This window comes from Gopherus flavomarginatus, chromosome 18, assembly GCF_025201925.1.
Source record: "Gopherus flavomarginatus isolate rGopFla2 chromosome 18, rGopFla2.mat.asm, whole genome shotgun sequence".
Classification (NCBI taxonomy): Eukaryota; Metazoa; Chordata; order Testudines; family Testudinidae; genus Gopherus; species Gopherus flavomarginatus.
The window spans coordinates 19,148,724-19,167,750 of record NC_066634.1 but is presented as its reverse complement, the minus strand read 5'-3'; the positions used below and the strand labels follow the sequence as shown (position 1 = coordinate 19,167,750).

Sequence of the window (19,027 nt, the reverse complement as noted above, 5' to 3'; positions counted from 1 at the left end):
AACCCCGGGAGCAGGAAAAGCTCCCCGGCCCCTCTGGGAGGCAGCAGGCCGGTACTGTTGCCACCCAGGCCAGGGACCCCCTCACCAGAGGTGTAGGGCAGGGCCCTAGCCCCCCAGTTAAAATCCTGCAGGTTGGGGGAATACCACCCCCACCCCTCAGCAGCAGGGAGACGCCCAGCACCCTTCTGTAGTGGTCTCCTGGTTTGCAGTGGCTGGGGGAGGGTGATCACACAGCACACGTACTCTGTCCTGGTCTTTATTGGTGAGTCCCAGACAGTCACTTTCAGTATAAAAGCCAGTAGCAACCAAAGCCCTGGCGGCAGGGCCAACCCGGCTGCCACTGGAGCCTCCAGCCCTTTGCTGGTGTGTCTGCTGCTGCTCCGGCTCACACCTGGTGCGCGATCTGCTCGACCTTGCGGAGCATCTCCTCCGACTGCAGCTGCTCCAGTGTGAGCAGGGACAGGCCCAGCTGGTCCTCCTGTCAAAACCACACAGCCTGTGAGAGCAGGGCTGAGCTTACAGCCAGTTCCCCACCTCCCACTGCCCCCGGACAGCGCTCACCTTGTGGAAGGGCTGGGCCATCTGGCGCAGGAAGTACTTGGCCACCTGCACGGCCTCGTCCACCGTGAGGTTGAGGTTGGCGTCCGTGATGTGCTCCTGGATCCAGCGTGGCAGCTTCCCCCGCTTGTCTGCCCGGGCAAAGCGCTACCAACCAAAGAGACCCAGATGGCCCTGAGCTGTGGGGCCACTGCCCCCCAGAGCATGCCATCTCCCCCTCGGGTTAGCATGCTGGAGCCCCAGGGTGAGGCCTGCTCAGCAGCCACTTCCTGCAGAGCCCACCGTCCTGCCCCCTCTGCCCACACACCTTGTCTGCAAAGATCATGAGCCCGTAGTCTGTCTTGCCCCGGATGGCCCGGCCCACGCACTGCGCCGCGTGCCGCATGGCGTCGAACGTCAGAAAGTCGTTCTCCCGAATCTGGAACTGATCCCGCAGGTACTCCAGCCGTGCCTGAGGGGGCAAGAGCAGGGTTGTGGCACACACCATGCGGCCTTGGGCCACAAGGCTCCTGCTATAGACCTCAACTTCAGGGGGCAGCAGGGCGAGGAGCCCCTGTGCCGATCCTGCATTTGCACCCCATCTCCCTGCCCGCAGGGCCCTGTAGGCTGATCCCCATTGTGCTCTCAGGAGGATAATCTCTGCACCCCTCCCCCCCAGTGCACTGGGTCCCGGCTCACCTTGAGGATGCGGCTCTGGGTGTAGACGTAGGGTACGCCAAACATGATCACAGCTCGCCCGTAGTGGTGCACTGCAGGGGCAGATCAGAGGTCAGGCTGCCACTCTGCCTCACGCCACCCCCGGCAGGTGCCACGCGAGGGGCCTGTGGTCAGAAACCGAGCTCAAGCTATTGCCAGCAAGGACGTGCTCTGCCCCGGCACCCAGAGCGAGCCCTGCGGGGACATGTCATACCGGCTGGGAGCAGGAAGAGCTGTGCTCAGGTCAGCATTACCCACCCCACAGAGGGCGCTGAGAAAGTCCTGCACCCCCAAACAGCAGCAGGCCAAGCAGGGGAGCCGAGGCAGGGCCACACTGGCACTCCCTGGCACACAAACTCACCGAAGTCGATGCCTTCGGACACCTTTCCCCTGGCCACGGACAGCAGGATGGCTCCCCGCCCATTCTCACAGGCCTGTGTGCAAACGGGTCACACCAAGTTAGGACCATCCTGCAACCCGTCCCAGCCAGTACAGCACAGGGGAGAGCTAAGGCTGAGTCCAGGAGCGGGCACGGCCAGTTTCAACCCAGGAATCTCCATCCGCCCCCGCTGGGACACGGCGCAGTCCAGCAGCTGCGTTCCAGCCCAGCGCCAGCCCGAGGGGTTCAGGCGGTCGGGAGATAAGGGAGAACTGTCACAGTGGGAGCACCCTGGCCCTCCCTAGGCAGCTGGGCAGTGCTCAGTCAGCACGGGTGCTGCAGCAGAGCCGCACTGCCGTAACCGGCCTGGCACAAAGAGTCGGCTCCCTAGCAGCAGGCAGCTCCGCTCCATCCCAACCTGCAGCCTCATGCCCTTTGCCTAGCCTGCAGGGGCCAGCCCCTCCCTTCCCCAGCACCGGGACTGGGCGGGTGCTGGCACAGTGCCCACCTCCTGGTACTTCTCCAGCGCCATGCTGGTCTCGGCCCCATCCTGCGTCTCGATGAAGATGAGCTTGTTGCGCTGGATGTTTTCCAGGATGCCCTGTGGGGAAAGCAGCCTGGGTCAGACACCGGGGCTCAGCACACCAGCTGCCCAGGGAGCCTCCGGCTCAGCTGGGACCCACAGCAGGGCCAGATCAGGTTCCAGTCCCACTCACGGCTTTGTGGGGGAGAGCAGCACATTCCCCTTCGTCAGGGGCTGCAGCCTCTGGCCACGGGAGGCTCTGCTGCGTCACAGGCTGGAGACCAAACCCGACAGGAGCTGGCAGGCGCTGCTGTGGGACCCTGCACTCCTCCCTACCCAGGGGTCCCACACTGCCAGAAGGGTCAATGGGGAGCAGGAGGGGTGACCCCTTTCCTTCCCTCTCAGGGGGGTGGAGTCGAGTCCCATGGGGGACCTGACTGAGAGAGGGGGATGCAGCCGGGCACCCTGATGCCAGTGCACCATGCCAGGAAGGTGTGGCATGCAGCTGCCTCACCCAGGAGCCTGGCAGGGAGTCCCAGGAAAACTGCGGCTGGAGATGAGCTGGGAGAGAAATTTCCTCCCCAGAGACTCGCTGTGGCTCAGTGCCCGGCCAGGCAGCTACGGCTGTGAGCAAGCAGGACTGGAAGTCAGGACGAACCCACCGGCTCCTGCCCCGCCAGCAGTGGGCACTGCCGAGGGGAGCCAGCTAACACAGCCAGGGCCCTTTCCAGCCTTTTCCTGCAGCTGTGACATTCACCCATCCGCCCGCTCAGGCTGGCAGGGTCCTGGTGTCACACTGTGATCTCTCCTCTTCCGGGATGGCAAGGGGCCGGTCTGGATCCCAGATGCCCAAGTGCCCATTAGGCACCAGAGTTCACGGTGTTAACAGAACTCAGCCTAGGAATCCCCCACCATGGTGCCTGCTCAGCCAGTGTGCCCACAGCTCACACCCTGCCCGCGGGCTCTGTGCCGCTGGCTGCCCTGCCACATTGTCTCCACACCAGCTGGGCTTCTTTGGCAGGGCAGTGGCTGTGGCAGCAGCTGCGTGGGCAGGGAATGGGCAGAGCCAGCAGCGGGCACCCTCTCTGCAGACAAGTCTGGGATTTCTGGCAGTGAAGTGGAGCAGGGAAATCCCTTGCAACTGCCTCCCAGGCCACCCTTCCTGCCAGCCACTCCAGCAGCACTGGCCAGACCCGAGGCCACCTCTGCGTCCAGCCCCCCACTGGCCCCCCTGTACACACCTGCTCGTACCACGAGGCCACGATGTTTTCCATGTACTGGTAGCTAGTGAAGAAGGCCACAATGCCATCGGGCACGATCGCAGACATCTCCAGCAGCAGGTTGCCATAGTTCCGGATCACAGCTGCGAACGGGTAGGGAGGGTGTCATGGGTCCAGACCCAGATGGGTCGTGGTCAGGGGTGAATCCCCACACGGCAGTGGGGCAGGGACTGAAGCTGAGATCTGGCCCCCCACTGGCCCATGCTAGGGGCAGTCCCAGCCAGTGCTCGCGGGGGTGGGGGGGACATGTTCAACTCCCCAGTGGTAGAAGGCGGCCATGGAGGAAGGGCCACAGGCCTGGAACTGCAGTCGGTCCCATGGCCAGGAAGACCGACAGCTGTCACACCACATGGGGCAGGTGGGGGCTGGTCCATTGGTGCTGACTGACAGCTCACTCCCGGGGGGGGGCATATGGCACAGATCACCCCTGCAGAGCAGGGGTCCCCCCACAATTCTGGCACAGCAGCACCTGGCAGAACAAGGGAAGCTGGCTGCTGCAACAGCCCCCACAAACCAAGCTGTCACTGGGGGACCCTAACTCTGCCACAGGGCCAAGGCAGAGGGGAGCCGGGTGGGGAGCCCCTGGCAGGGCAGCCTATCACCACAGCTGGGAAGAGGAGAGGTGATTCCAGGGTAAGCCCATGCCCCAGGGTGGCGCCCACATCCTCCCCCCAGGTTAACGCCCTGTAGCAGCCCTACCAATGTCCTCGCGGGTCTCAAACTTGGAGCTAATGGCCACCTGGTCATTTCCTCGCCCCACAATCTGAAAGGAAAACAGGACGCTGGCAAGTGGGCCCCGGCCCAGAGTCAAGCTGGGCCCAGCTGCCCAGGAGCTGCCCCCAGGAGAGCTGGGGCTCAGAGGTGCCCAGCAACTGCCAGACACGGGGAGAACGGGGCTTTTGGCAGCCCCCCACCCAGCCCAGCCCCCTGCAGCTACCCCCGCCCAGCCCAGCCACCCACTCACCATGGGGCAGAGACAGGTCCTGGCCAGAGTCATGGTAAAGGTGGCCATGGTAACAGGATGGAAATCCAGGATCTTGGGGTATATATCCAGCGGGGACAGTGTCTACATGGGGAGATGGGGTGAAGCATGAGCTGGGTGGCTGCTGTTCACCAGACACTCAGCCCATGGGACCTTCGTTCCAAAGGCCTGGATATGAGGAGGTGGCTGAGCAGAGATGCCAGCTACAGATGGCTCGAGTGTCTCTGCTGTGCCAGGGCAGGGCTCTGCTCTCAGGGTGACCCACATGCAGTGCCAAGGTTCGGGGGGTCCCCACACACACGTGGGAGCCAAGCTGGACTCGCAGCACTGGGTCACCAGCCCAGCCCATGGGCCCTTGGCAAGCCAGGGCAGCAGAGGGCTCCAGCCAGGCACCCTCAGAATTCCCACCTATGCCCAGGCCAGGCCGGCTCTGCAGGGGACGGAGAAGCCGGGCTGGCCCAAGTCGTGGCACACACCAGAGATGCAGCCCTGAATGCAGCAGATGGGGGGAGACAGAAGCACCCGGTGAGCGGGAAGGGCTGTTTCTAGCAGAGTTGCCATGCAGAGCAACAGCCAATCACCGGTGCCTGCATCGGCCACAGCTGCAAGATGTCCCGGGCCCAGCTCCACACCAGCTCCCCCCAGCCCAGGAGCCACGTGCCAGGCTGCCACTTACCCCTGAGGTGATGATGACTGACTGGAACCTCTCAAAGACTGGCTTGATGGCGATGGAGGCGTCCATGCAGCTGGAAGGACAGGACGAGTATTTTGGGGAGTGGGCAGCAAACAGTGGCTCCTGTGCAAGCCTGCCCACCCCCCGCCGCTCACCAGAGCCAATGGCCTTTCCAGGCCTGTTGCCCCGCCCGCTCACCTGAAATGCAGGATGGGGTTGGCGATGGTGGGGGTCCTGTCGTCGAAGGGCTCTATGATGATGGTGAAGCCTGCAGAGGGGTCAGAGCTCTGGAGTCAGTGAGGTGTCAGGATCTCTCTTCATGCCTCATCCCACAGGGCTCCCACCTCCCCTCACCACTGAGATGCGGCCCCCCCCCCGGTGGCAGGGACCTGATGATTACCAGCACTACCCGCAGTGGCTTCAGCTGGACGGCTCAAAATCTCAACCCCCTCGTGCCAGGCTGGGGCTCACCCCTGTACTCAATCCCCCACCCCCTGCTGCTCTGCTGGGGTCTCCACACACACACTGACCAGCTGCACCCCTGTATTCACTCCCTGCACCCCGCTGTACGGAGCTTTGTACCAAACATGCTTTGTGAGGTATCTGGAGACTGGTAACTCGCTGGACACAAATGTGGGGAAACGTGTAGCAACGTTGCATGTAAAGCTATGAACAGAGGCTGAAATCAGGACTGAAGCGTTTCCCAGACATGCCTGGGCAATGGGTAAACCCATTTCTCAAGGACGAAGGAGAAGCTAATGCCTGTAGCCGGGTGTCATCCCCTGCCCAGTGGCCATCTTTGGCAAGGCGGTGGACAGTAGCAAATAGATCTGCATCTTAGCGAACAGGAGCAAGGAACCTCTGTCACCACCATGCTCCTGGTCTCCGTCATCACGCTGGGAATGACCTTTGCCAGGGGTAACCCTGAGGAAAATGCTTTTCAACAGCAGCCTGAACTATGAAAGGGAGGGGCAAAGGCAGCGCTCTGTCCACCGCTCCCACTTCCCCTGAAGACAACCGAAGGAAGAGCCGTTGAACTTGGGCAGCAGATCCTGGCCTGGGAATTTGTCCAGCAGTTACACTGGGAGCACGTGGTAAGGGAGCCCACCTCGACCCTTAGGCTAGGTTGTTACGCTGCAGTGCTAGGAAAAGGTTTATCTGTCGTTCTCTTATAACCAATTCTGACTTCAATGCCCTGGATGTGTGCTCCCTTAAAACCTGCCTCCGTGTAGCTAAATAAACGTGTTAATCAGAATGAATCCAGGGCTGGGAACTGGGCAGGGACCACCATGTGAGGCAGCAGACTGCTGTACATTGATCCCCTTAGAGCAGGGGTGGGCAAACTGTTTGGCCCAAGGGCCACATCTGGGCCAGGAATGCTCACAAAATTGGGGTTAGGGTGCAGGAGTGGGTGAGGGCTCTGGCTGGGGTGCACCAGACAGGGACTGAGGGGTTCAGAGTGTGGGAGGGGGCTTCAGGCTGGGGCAGGAGATTGGGGTGTGGGAGGGGGTCGGGGGTGCAGGCTCCAGGAGGCGCTTACCTCAAGCAGCTCCCGGAAGCAGCGGCAGGTCCCTTCTCTGGCTCCTACGTGGAGGCTGGGCCAGTGGCCGCCCGTGCAGCTCCCACTGGCTGGAGTTCCTGGCCAATGGGAGCTGCAGGGGCATCGTGCAGAGCCCCCTGGCTGCTCCTATGCATAGGAGGAGTAGGGGGGACATGACGCTGCTTCTGGGAGCCTCACAGAGCCACGGCATGCACGCATGGAGCAGCCCCCAACCCTGCTCCCTGGCTGGAGCACGGGAGAGCAGGGCAAGCCCCAGACCCCACTCCCCTGCGGGAGCTCAAGGGCCAGATTAAATCGGCTGGAGGGCTGGATATGACCCGCGGGCCATAGTTTGCCCACCTCTGCCTTAGAGCAGCAACAGACCTAACACATCTGAACTGGCCAGGAGAGGGCTGGACTGTGCAGAACAAATTTGGGGCAACATCTGGGGCTGGGATTGAGCTAGGGTCACCCTGCAATGGTAACCCAGGCCGGTGGAAGTCAGCGTGGGAGTGAGCGAGGGTCACCCTGCAATGGTAACCCAGGCCGGTGGAAGTCAGCGTGGCTGGCGTTTGCCGACAGCCTGCTGGGGCGAGAGCTGCCGGAGCAGACACCTGAGGTGCAACCGGCAGGCTGGCTGTGAGCAGCCCAGGCAGAAACCACAGCAGCATAGCATCAGGGGGCAACCGAGTCTGCAGGGCAGGGGTGACCCAGCCCCTCTCTGGTCTGCATTGCCCCAGGAATGCCCTAGCCCCTGTGTAGCTGGAGACCCGCCCAGGGACCAGTGGGGGCAGCCTGGCTGCAGGCCAGCCCTCCAACGGCTCAGGGCAGGGAGCGCCCAGCTCACCTGCTCTGCCGTCTGCCCCAGCTCTCCCTGAAACAGTGGGGGGGGGGGGGCAGGCATTTCCTTGTGGGCAGCAGAGAAGTATCTGGGCTCGAGCCCTGCACTGCCTGTGAGTGCTGCACACAGGAGCTGGGGCCCCTCTGCTTGGCTTCTCCCATTAGCCATCCGGTCTCACCCAGCTTGCCTGCCGGGGGCACCATGGAGATGGGAGAGCAAGTGACGACGGCTGCTGTCCCAGATTTGCAGTCCCCTGCTGTGTGCAATCCCCCGCTGAACTCACACAGCCACCGAGCTCCTGGGAGCCCGGCCCTGGTGTGACAGGCAAAGATACAAACGAACAGGAAAGCCAAGCCCTGCTCGCCCCCTGCACTCAGGCCCCATCCGTCCCCCTGCATCCAGGTCCCGCTCACCCCGTCCAGGCCCCATCCATCCCCCAGCATCCAGGTCCCGCTCACCTCCTCCAGGCCCCATCCATCCCCCAGCATCCAGGCCCCGCTCACCCCCTCCAGGCCCCATACATCCCCCAGCATCCAGATCCCACTCACTCCCTCCAGGCCCCATCCATCCCCCAGCATCCAGGTCCCGCTCACTCCCTCCAGGCCTCATCCATCCCCTAGCATCCAGGTCCTGCTCACCCCCTCCAGCCCAATCCATCCCCTGCACTCAGGTCCTGCTCACCCCCTCCAGGCCTCATCCATCCTCCAGCATCCAGGTCCTGCTCACCCCCTCCAGCCCAATCCATCCCCTGCACTCAGGCCCCGCTCACCCCTTCCAGGCCCCATCCATCCCCTGCACTCAGGCCCCGCTCACCTCCTCCAGGCCCCATCCGTCCCCTACACTCAGGTCCCACTCACCCCCTCCAGGCCCCACTCGTCCCCTGCACCCAGGCCCCGCTCACCCCCTCCAGCCCCACTTGCCCCCTCCCACTCCTGGCTCCACTCACCCCCTGCACCTGGGCTCTGCTTGCCCCCTCCTACCCTGCCACCTGCTCACCCCTGGCCCCTGCTCGCCCCCTGCTCACCCTACACACCCACTGCCCGGGCTCCACTCCCAGCACTAGGAGAGGAGCAGGTGCCCACCAAGCCCGGCTTAGTGCTGCTCTGGAAGGAGTGCTGGAGGACGGCAAGCATCTGTGCCAGCCAGGCCCACAGGGCCGTCACACTGAAGGGAAGGCCCCAGTCCACGTGCTGGGAGGGGAGCAAGCTGCTTAGCACTAAGAGGATTGAAACTGCTGCATCCCCAAGGCTGAACGCTTAAGAAATTTATGTGGTATTTATATTCCACTGCCACATCAGCACGCTGGCCCAGAGAGACGCCTCTCGGTGGCGGGGCACCTTACCCTTGGCGTAGGTGCTGACGAGCGTGGCGAAGTTGGCGATGAGGGTGATGGGAGAGAAGTCAGCGATGTCCACGATCTCCAGTGTGCGGAGCAGAGAGCGCAGCCGCTCGGCACAGAACCTACGGCAGGCATGAGAGGTCGAGGGGGTTACCACAGTGGGGGGGATGTTACCTCCGGGGGAGGAGACGCCCCTTTATCTGCCCTCCAGCCCCACACACTGCGGCTGCAGGGGGGTTGCTGATCCCTCTCCCAGCATGGTGTGGCTGCAGAGCCGTCTGGGCTGAGCAGGGCACAGGGCATCCAGTGGCCTTGGGCAGCACCAAGCACAGGCACCTCCATGGCACCCCACATGGGCAGTATGGAAGCAGCTCAGCCAAGAGGGGGCCGAGATTCAACAAGTCAAACACTGTACAAGGGGCTCTGCAAGTTCTGTCTGCCCATATCGGAGGAGTGCCAGCGCCTCCAGGGGGAAGACATGGCAGAGGGGAGGGTGGGCAATGCCCAAGTGGGGAGGGTATGGGGAGAAAGCAGACGGCAGACCAGGTGAGGGAGGGGTGCTGAGACCAGAGGGGCAGGCCAGGCCGGGCAGGGGTGCAGAGCAGAGGGGCAGGCCAGGCCGGGCAGGGGTGCAGAGCAGAGGGGCAGGCCAGGAATGTCCAGCCAAGGCTGGGCAGGGGCGCAGAGCAGGGGGGCAGGGCAGGGAAGACCAGGCCAGGCCGAGCAGGGGTGCAGAGCAGAGGGGCAGGCCAGGAATGTCCAGCCCAGGCTGGGCAGGGGTGCAGGGAAGACCAGGCCAGGCCGAGCAGGGGTGCAGCACAGGAATGTCCAGCCCAGGCTGGGCAGGGGTGCAGAGCAGGGGTGCAGGCCAGGGGAGACCAGGCCAGGCCAGGCCGGGCAGCGGCACAGGGCAGGGGGGCAGGCCAGGAATGTCCAGCCCAGGCTGGGCAGCGGCGCAGAGCAGGGGGGCAGGGCAGGGAAGACCAGGCCAGGCCGAGCAGGGGTGCAGGGCAGGGGGGCAGCCCAGGAATGTCCAGGCCAGGCCGGGCAGCGGCACAGAGCAGGGGGGCAGGCCAGAGAAGGCAGAGGGGCAGGCCGGCTGTGCTGGCTGGGTCCAGGCCAGCTGCTTACCGCAGTGGCTTGCGCTCGATGCACACCTTCTCGAAGACGTCCTTGAGGAAGGAGGGGGGGCTTTCCTGCACCATGTGATGGACCCGCAGCCGCGACTTCAGATACTCCAGGAAACGCTTCATGAAGCCCACGAAGTGCTCGGCTGTCCGGATGTTCCCAGGCACGGCCTCTGCACGGGATAGAGGCTCATCCTGAGTCACAACCTGCCCCTGCCCACACCCCAGCCACATGGGGGCACGACCAGGGTGAGCATGCCACTGCTGCAGCCCAGCCCTCCTCAGGCCCCATCCAAAGGGGCACGGATGCCCACCATGCCCTTGACTGCAGGGCCTGCGTCAGTGGCCGGCAATCAGGGCTCAGGCTCCATGGTTCCAAGGAGATCAGGGAGAGGGCTGAGAAACACCAGCTCATCTCATGTACAGCACCAGGGGGCCTGGCAGAACAGTTGCTGAGTCAACAGCAGCCCAGGCTGCGGTGGAACTGATGCCGTTGGGGGAAGGCCCTGTGTCCCACTCCCCACCCACCCCCAGTGCCCTCAAGGTGTCAGTCCCCCTGCCCTGGGGCTGGACTGGAGCCTGCACCCCTTGGAGGGGAAAGGGCCTGCATCCATTCCCTGCCTGCACCCACCAGTGCCAGCCAGTCCCTTGCCCTGGGGCTGGATTGGATCCAGCTACACCAGTATCCCATACCCCAGCCAGCCAGTTCCGTTTGTCCTGGCTGCACTGGGAGGCGCTGGTCCCCAACAATGCCACCCTCCCCACACCAGCTAGCAGGGCCCACCTTGGAGAATCTCGTCGGGCAACACTGGATTGGCCAGGTAGACATCTGTTTCCCGGGCAACATTGGCCTCTCTCAGCCCCTCTACCAGCCGCCTGTATTCCTCCTTCAGCTTCTGGGCGTCCGTCTCCTTAATCCTGAAAGAGGAGCAACGCCCGTGAGCCTGGGAGGGCACAGGGAGGGCAGGGAGGGGGTGCGGGGAGGGCACTCACTTCTGGATGGTGGCCTGTAGTGTGGTCACGTTGGCCTGGCAGCGATCCAGAGTCCGGCGCGTGATGTTCACCCCCATGGAGTCGATGCACACGTTGTCTGCAGGAACAGGGCACCTGGTCTCCAGGGGAACCCAGCAGTCGGGCGGGCAGGGGGCCTTGTAGAGGGACTAAACCCCAGGTGGGAGTGGGGTACAGACTCCAACTCCCCTGACAGGGAGCAGGCTGGGCAGACGCCCCACAAGCGGAGTGAAAGGACAGGTCAGTTCTGCCAGTGGGGGCCAGTAACAAGCAAGGACGGGCGGGGGGGGGCGGGGGGGGCAGGGACTGGCCTTTACATACACACTCCCCTGACCCACAGCAGACAGTAGTTGAGGACAACAGCCAGCCCAGGGACACCCTGGCACGGGGCCTGGGGCAGTCCCACTGGCTCGGACAAGAGCAGCGTCCTGTCCCAAGTGACAGCCGCAGGGCGGGAGCCAAGAGACAAAACAGGACACGAGGGACTTGGCAGAGGAGGCAGCGATGCCCTGAACCAGGAAACGTTCAGACGCCAGATAGCGAACCCCAGGGCACTGGATCCAACTGGACCAACACAGGCACGGGCTGCATGGCCCCGAGCAGGAAGGGGGCAGCCAGAAGCAACTGGGCACCTCGTTAGCACACAGGGCTTGACGAAGTAGAGGTAGATGGGAAGGGATCCGAGCCCTTCCACTCCCCTGGGAGCCCAAGGGGCGTGACAGGGAATGGGAGCAATACCACACTCAGGCATCAGGAGACATGCCCATACCCGGATCAGGCGGGGAGTCGTTCCCCAGGGGGCTGGTGCAGGGATCGTCTGCCCAGCACATTCATAACCAGCTGGGACAGTGTGCCAGCCAGCCGGGCATGGAGCAGCCCCACAGCACCAACAAAAGGCTCAGCCGCCCCCACCAGGGGCCCTTAGTACTGAATGGCAGGCAGGGACCTGGCACATATGGCAGGCAGGCCCCCCCAGGATCCTGTCCGCCCCCTGTGAAGGCTCACCCATCCCCCATTACCAATGTTATGAGCTTCGTCAAATACGACGACGGATTTCCTGGCCAGCTCCTTGGACACCAGGTCTGCGATCTTGGGGTCCAGCAGGTAGTGGTAACTGTACACGACAATGTTGGCGTGGAGAATCTGACCAAAGGAAGGAAAGGGTTAATGCCCAGAACACACACACACACACACACAGAGACCTCCACCGCTGGGGGCCCAGAGACAGGCAGCCCCCGGGTTGGCATACTACCTCCCTAGCAAGCCCTGGAGGGCCACAGGCTAGCAGCCCCCGGGTTGGCATACTGCCTCCCTGGCGAGCCCTGGAGGGCTATAGGCTAGCAGCCCCCGGGCTGGCATACCTCCTCTCTGGCAAGCCCTGGAGGGCCACAGGCTAGCAGCCCCCGGGTTGGCATACTGCCTCCCTGGGCGAGCCCTGGAGGGCCACAGGCTAGCAGCCCCCGGGTTGGCATACTGACTCCCTGGCAAGCCCTGGAGGGCTATAGGCTAGCAGCCCCCGGGCTGGCATACCTCCTCTCTGGCGAGCCCTGGAGGGCCACAGGCCAGCAGCCCCCGGGCGAGAGGGAGGCTCCGTGTCCGGCAGCAGGGCTGTGCACGGCAGCAGCTGGGATGGGCTGGCCTCAGCAGAGTGGGTAGCCGCAAGGCAAGCAGCTCTGGGTGGGATGGGCTGAGGCTGCTCTAGCTGCCTAGGCCACTGAGCAAATGGAAAATCCGGAGCCCCTGGGGGGAAGCTCAGGGGGGAGGCTGTCGACCCCGCCAACTGCTTTGCCCTGGGGGCTCACTCAACCCAGGCCTGGACCCACTCAGACTCCTCAGGAACACATGGCCCTGGGGGACCAGTGCCTCAGCTTCAGCCTCTGCCCAACCCAAGTGCCCATGGGTAGCCTCCCAGCGCGGGAGTACCCGGCCTGGGTCACAGCCAGTGGGGCTGAGGAGGCCAGAGCCACCGGGGCCAGAGGACAGGCTGGCATTGTACTCAGCAGGGGGAAGTCACCCAGCCCAGGAGCACAACCGCACCCAGCATCACAGCTCCTTCCCCTCACCAGGCAGTGCTGGACTGGGCTCCCTGCTGCCCGCCCGGGGAGGAGGTTCACTGAGCTCCCAGCCCCCCATCATTAGGGCCAGCAGGGCCCGATGGCCCGCCACGTACCGAGTAGCGCGCGAGGAAGTAGGGGCACCAGCCCTTCTGCCGACAGTACCCTTTGAGGTCATCCAGGTTGTAGATGCCAAAGGGGATGGGCACCTGCCGCCCATGGGCATCGAACTCCTGCAGGGGGGCACAGCACGCTGCACATCAGGGCCGAGCGCCACCCAGGCTCATGTCCCTCCCTCTGCTGCGCCAGGCCTTGGGCCAGCCCATCCCCAGCTCAGTCCCTTCATGCTATCATCCCCGCTGCCCAGCTCCCTGCCCATTAACCCTTCCGAGCGGGCCACGGGGAAGCCTCCCATCAGTGTGAATGGCAACAGCCAGCAGCCAGGCAGCAGAGTGGGTCTCCTCTTCGCCAGTGTCCTGGGCTGGCCGATGGGGCTGGGAGCTTCCCCCGGGGAAGGCAGACCGCTTGGTGCCACCTGGCAGAAGGGTTTACAGGGATCCCCTGGGTCTGATGTCTACATCATTCTGTGCCAACGGGTGGCACGTGCGGTCTCTAGTGAGAGCCCCTAGCTGGCTGGTCACAGGACAGTGTCTGAGGTGGTGCCTATCAGTGTCGTACTAAGGCCTGTGAGTAAGGACCAGAAGGCGATGCTCTGGTTCAGCTCCGGCAGGGGATACTGGCCGTGGCTCTCCTGGGTCTCGTGTGTCTTACAGTAAGAGTCCACTGGCATAAGAAGCCACCAGCTAACCAAGACTGCAAAGCTGCCATGACACCACACGAGCTCCAGAACGCAGCAGGCGGCGCCCTGCTTACGCCCAAGATCGAAGACCAAGGCCGGTGTGCCTGGGGAACACAGAGACACACCTGGGATCCTCCCCACCGGGGCCCAGCTGCCAACGGTTTGTCTTATGAATGCAGGGTCACGGCCGGCCTGGCTGGGAAACGCTGGGAGAAAACCCAGGCGCGAGACCCCCTCAGATAGGCAGGCGGCTGGTGAGTTACATCTGGGATCTGGAAGGCGAGTTAGGATTTTGTTTGACTCGTAACCATGTTTCCAGTACTTCTCCCTCGAACCTTTGCTTTGTCCCATGAACTTCACCTGGTTCTCAGTACAAACGAACGGAAGGGCTGCAAGCCGGGCTGGGACTGGGGAGACAGGCTGGACGCTTTGGGCCAGCGGATCTGTGAAAGCTGCATGCGGGCACTGGGAGGCTGGTGTGTGCCTATTGCTAACCCGCAGGGGGACGGCGGAGCTGAGCCCGGCTGGCACAGACAAGGCTCCCGCCAGCTCCGGCAGATGGCAGCAAGGTGCCACATAGCCCGGGGTACCCCGGAAAGCATCCCAGTAGCCCTTCGGTTCTAGTGACAGTGCTCAGCTGGCCTGTCAAACCCCCGCCCCGCTATCTCCCGGGAGGGGAAGGCTGGCCCCATGGGCTGGGAGGGGCTGACCCTCGCCCAGGAACCCTGCTACCTCAAAGAAGCGGCATGAGGGGATGGCGCTGTCCCACTGCTGCTGCGCCCGCACATACGACGCCGTCAGGCTCAGACACTTGCTGTCCACCTCCTTCCCGAACCGCAGCGAGCTGACCTACAACGAGCAGCCGTCAGGCCGGGCAAAGAGCCAAGGGTGCCTGGCCACGGGGCCCTCAGTTCTGGAGAGCACAATGTGTAACGCACAGGGGGGCTGTCTACCCTCCCCTGCCTCATCTGCCAATGCCCCTCACTCCCAAACTGCAGCCCCCCTGCTAGCCCAGCTCTGGGCTCCACCCCCACAGCTCTGTCTGTGCCCCTCACTCCCGACCTGCAGCCCCCTGCTATCCCCACCCCGGGCACCATCCCCACAGCTCTGTCTGTGCCTCTCACTCCCAACCTGCAGCCCCCTGCTAGCCCAGCTCTAGGCTCCACCCCTACAGCTCTGCCTGTGCCCCATACTCCCGACCTGCAGCCCCCTGCTATCCCCGCCCCGGGCACCATCCCCACGGCTCTGTCTGTGCCTCTCACTCCCGACCTGCAGCCCCCTGCTAGCCCAGTTCTGGGCCAACCCCACAGCTCTGTCTGTGCTCCTCACTCCTGACCAGCAGCCCCCTGCTAGCCCAGCCTTGGGCTCCCCCAAGCTCTGCCACTGCCCCTCAATCTCAACCCACAGCCCCCTGCTAGCCCAGCCCTGGGCTCCACCCTAACTGCTTTCTCTGTGCCTCTCACTCCTGACTTGCAACTCCCTGCTAGCCCAGCCCTGGGCTCCCCTAGCTCTGCCGGTGCCCCTCGCTCCTGAGCCGCCGCCCTGTTATTCAGCCAGAGTGGCGATCACTGGCACATGTCAGACTCAACCACACATGCTCACACAAAGGGGCAGCTGCTGGGGCACACAGGGCAGTGGAGTCACCATGCACAGGAAGGGGCAGGGCAGGAGGATCTGGCTCCGGAGGAGGGGAGGGCAGGGGGCAGCAGTTCCACAGTCACTCCATGGAGCAGCCTCAGCCTCTGCCCAGGGCTGGGCGTGGGGCGGCAGGCACGGAGGGCAGACCAGTCCTGGGCTCCTCCCCTGGCCTGCCGGGCAGCTGAGTCCTGGCTGTGCCCCAGAACCAGGGACCCAAGGGTGGGGAGCCAGGAACCAACTCACCTCAGGGTGGATGCAGAGGTTCTTCCTGGAGCTCAGAGCCAGGCCGAGGAAGGGAAGCTTCTCCCTTGTTTGTTTCTCATAGAAATCCAGGAGCTTCCGTAGTTCCTCAATGACCTGTCGGAGCAGGGGCAGTGAGAGGCCCACCATGATCCCCCACACCCTCTTCTCCCTGCAGGGCAGCAAAGGGCTCCGCTGCAATCCCGCACCCACTCCCCCTCCTCCTCCCAGGGCAGTGAGGTGCCCTGTCACCATCCCCCACACCTTTCCCCCAGGCATTCCTCCCCTTGGGGCAGCAAGGATCCCGTCACCATCCTCCACACACTCTCCTTCCCCCCACTCGGTTCCCTCACAATCTCCCCACTCCCCACCACAGGGCAGCAAGGCCCCCCCCCATGATCTCCACCCACCCCCCAACACAGGGTCACGAGGGGCCCCAACGCATACAGGTCCGGCCCACCCCTCCTCCCCACTGGTCACCTTCTCAATCTCAGGCACGGTTCTGGAGCAGTAGATCAGCTTGGTCAACTCCAGTGGATGGGCCTAGGGAGAGAGGCCAGGCACCTGCATTACTGGGCAGGGTGGGGGCTTTGCTAGCCCCAGAGGCCGCCAATGCCGAGCCTGGAGCAGTCAGGGCATCAAACTCCCCAGGCTGCTTTCCCCTCCCCACCACCGTCACAGCTACAGCCCAAGGGATGAGGGGCCGGTGTGAGCACTCCCACCTGGCTACGGGGCGTAGTCTGCCCAGAAGGCACCCTGACCCCCAGCCCCAAGAGTCCCCAGATCAGGGCTGCCAGTGGAACAAGCAGAGGCAGCTCCAGCCCCTGCCCAGACCCACCCACGAGGTCTGCGGAATAGCGCCAATGCTGGGCCAGCACCTGCCACGCTGGCCTCGGGGGAAAGTGCCTCTCCCAGTGGACCCCCCTAGACACAGGCTTGGCAGCCCCTGCCCCCAGCTCTTGCCTGGCACTCACCTGCTGGTAGGCCACAATGAGCGACAGGAGGGAAATGGTCTTCCCAGTCCCTGAGGGCATTTCCAGCACGCCATGGCCCTGGGAGAGAGGAACAGCCGTCACATAGGGAGCCCCGAGGGCGTGGGCAGGGGGCTAGTAGGGAAGGCTGAGCCAGGGCCTACGGAGCCCTGATGCCTGCCTCTGCAGGGACCCAGAAGGGCAGAAGAGAGAGGAGAAAGCAAGAGTCCTGCGAGGAAAGGCCCTGGGAGCGGAAGTCACCAAGCCCAAGACAGAGGCAGGGCTGGGAGGAACGGAGACTGCAGAAGGACCCCACTGGCTGAGCCAGGCCACGCTGGTCCCTCCCAGCAGAGTGGCCTGGGCAGCGCAGGGGCAGTGTCACACTGGGGACGGGGGGGAGGGGGAGAGACAGGGTTAGGACATATCACAGACAATGACCCTTGCACTCGCAACCAGATCTCAGGCTCCAGGGACAGCAAGCACCACCCATTCCACCCCCACGGCTGTCCAGCCAGGGGACCTCTGGGGCATCTCTCCATCTTCTGGAGCAGGGTTCTGACCGTAGTGGAGGGAGGGCTGAGATAGTCCGGCAATCTGGCCTGGTGGCATGCAGCCCCCACAGTGTATCATTGCCCCCAGGACACAGAGATTCACCCTGCTAATTTCTGAGTGGGCATCACATCTGCCATCCAGGCCAGGGTGCCCAAGCCAGGTGACGGGCTGCATGCCAGGAGCCCCACGTGGGCAGGGCTCTGGGGCTCCAAAGGGTACATGGGTGAATACAAGCGCTGGTATTTAACCATGCACAGTGAGATGTGCCACCCCCGCCCTCCGGTGCTCCCCACCACCACGCAAACCCCCCATCCCCAGGAGGGACCTTGGCATCCAACGTCCTCTTGAGCTCCAGCATATACGAGTACTGCTCCGGGTAAATGTAGTCATAGGGGAAATACACCAGCAGCCCATCGATGTTCAGCCTGACAAGGAGATCAAGTCATGGGCTCAGAGAGGCAGCCGAACCGTGGCTACGAGGGGCACCCTGGCACAGTGGGGCACAGGAGGCTGGCCCAGCAATGAGCAAGCGAAGTCACTGTACAGCACGTCCGGGTTCTCCCAGACACAGCGTCTTTTTTAAGCCTCCTTTCTCTGGCCAGCTCCCCTCCCTGCTGTCCCGACCTCCTCCATCCCCCACAACACCCCCCACATCCCTTTCCCCTCCAACCCCCACAACACCCCCCACCTGTGTTCCCTCCATTCTCCATCCCCCATGCCCGCTTTCTGCTATCCCCGCCTCCTCCATCCCCCACAACACATCCAGCACCCCTTATCCTCCATCCCCTACAACACCGCCCACCACCCCTTTCACTCCATCCCCCCACCCCACAGCTCCCCTCCCTGCTGTCCCCGCCTCCTCCTCCCCCACAACACATCCAGCACCCCTTATCCTCCATCCCCTACAACACCGCCCACCAGCTTTCACTCCATCCCCCCACCCCACAGCTCCCCCACAACACCCCTACCTTCCCCATCCCCCACAACACCCCCGAGCACCCCTTCCTCCTCCATCCCCCACAGCACCGCCCACCACCGCTTTCCCCTCCATCCCCCACAGCACCGCCCGCAGCCCTTAACATCCCCCCCCCCCCCCCCGCGCGCCCCTCACTCACTTCATGGCTCCGGGCCCCGCCCCTTCCCTCTTCTCAGCCCCTCCCACGCCTCATCCCAGACCTGCCCCGCCCTCTGCCGGTTCCCACCTCGGTCCGCCACGCCCGCCCTCTCCGCCTACTGCCTGGAGCGCCGTCCCGTTGGGCAGAGTCCAACTGCCATTGGGTGAAGCCCTTGCCAGTCAGGCCGGAGAGGCGGGACTTGCCGCCTGAGCGGCAGGGTAGGCCGACAGCCCGTAGCGCGCGGTGGGTTCGGCTGCACTGCGCAGGCATGAGCAGCGCAGGGGAGCTCCATGGATGGGCAGGCCTGAGCAATCGAGCCGAGAGCTGCAGGAGCAGCTCAGCTGGGGGCTAGGGTGACTCTGGGTTGGGGTGGAAGGGGGTAAGGGAGGGGTCAGGGGGAGGATGACCCTATGGCAAGAGAGGTGCTCTCAGTTCTCAGGGGTTTATGGCCAGTCTCACATGGTTTGTTGCCCCAGCCCCAGAGTCATGGATTTTGGGAGGAGCCACTGCTCAATTTAATAGGTTCTAGATTCATACATTTCAAGGCCAGAAGGCACCACTGTGGTCATCCAGTCTGGCCCCGTGTAGAGCACAGGCCGGAGAACTGCCCCAAAACAATTCCTAGGGCAGAGGTTTTAGGAAAACATCCAGTCTTGCCAGTGATGGAGTATGTACTGCAGGGGTAGGCAACCTATGGCACGTGTGCCAA

The 19,027-nt window shown here is 63.7% G+C and overlaps 1 protein-coding gene across 7 annotated transcripts; it reads right to left on the bottom strand.

The window, feature by feature from the left end:
* Positions 1-242: 242 nt before the first annotated feature.
* ERCC2 (ERCC excision repair 2, TFIIH core complex helicase subunit) lies at positions 243-18,397 on the bottom strand. Of its 7 annotated transcripts, XM_050927783.1 has the most exons (23): positions 18,319-18,397; positions 17,529-17,628; positions 16,655-16,732; positions 16,161-16,223; positions 15,684-15,797; positions 14,535-14,651; positions 13,120-13,236; positions 11,969-12,092; positions 10,932-11,028; positions 10,723-10,856; positions 9,943-10,111; positions 8,815-8,933; positions 5,290-5,359; positions 5,095-5,164; positions 4,401-4,502; positions 4,136-4,199; positions 3,398-3,519; positions 2,142-2,234; positions 1,616-1,688; positions 1,237-1,307; positions 866-1,009; positions 562-705; positions 243-478 (listed from the first exon to the last, which is right to left on the bottom strand). In XM_050927783.1, exons 1-23 carry the CDS (start codon positions 18,321-18,323, stop codon positions 386-388), a joined length of 2,283 nt encoding a protein of 760 aa, XP_050783740.1. In that variant the 5' UTR covers positions 18,324-18,397; the 3' UTR covers positions 243-385. The 7 variants fall into 7 exon arrangements, with proteins under 7 accessions (XP_050783740.1, XP_050783741.1, XP_050783743.1 ...); XM_050927784.1 differs by lacking the exon at positions 4,401-4,502; XM_050927786.1 differs by lacking the exon at positions 14,535-14,651.
* Positions 18,398-19,027: the final 630 nt, after the last annotated feature.

Excerpts from the sequence above, each read along its gene's own strand:
- ERCC2 (XM_050927783.1), bottom strand. Across the intron at positions 5,360-8,814 it reads CGTCAGCACCTACGCCAAGG|GCTTCACCATCATCATAGAG; the intron begins GTAAGGTGCCCC and ends ACCCCTCTGCAG. Across the intron at positions 706-865 it reads TCATGATCTTTGCAGACAAG|CGCTTTGCCCGGGCAGACAA; the intron begins GTGTGTGGGCAG and ends TTTGGTTGGTAG.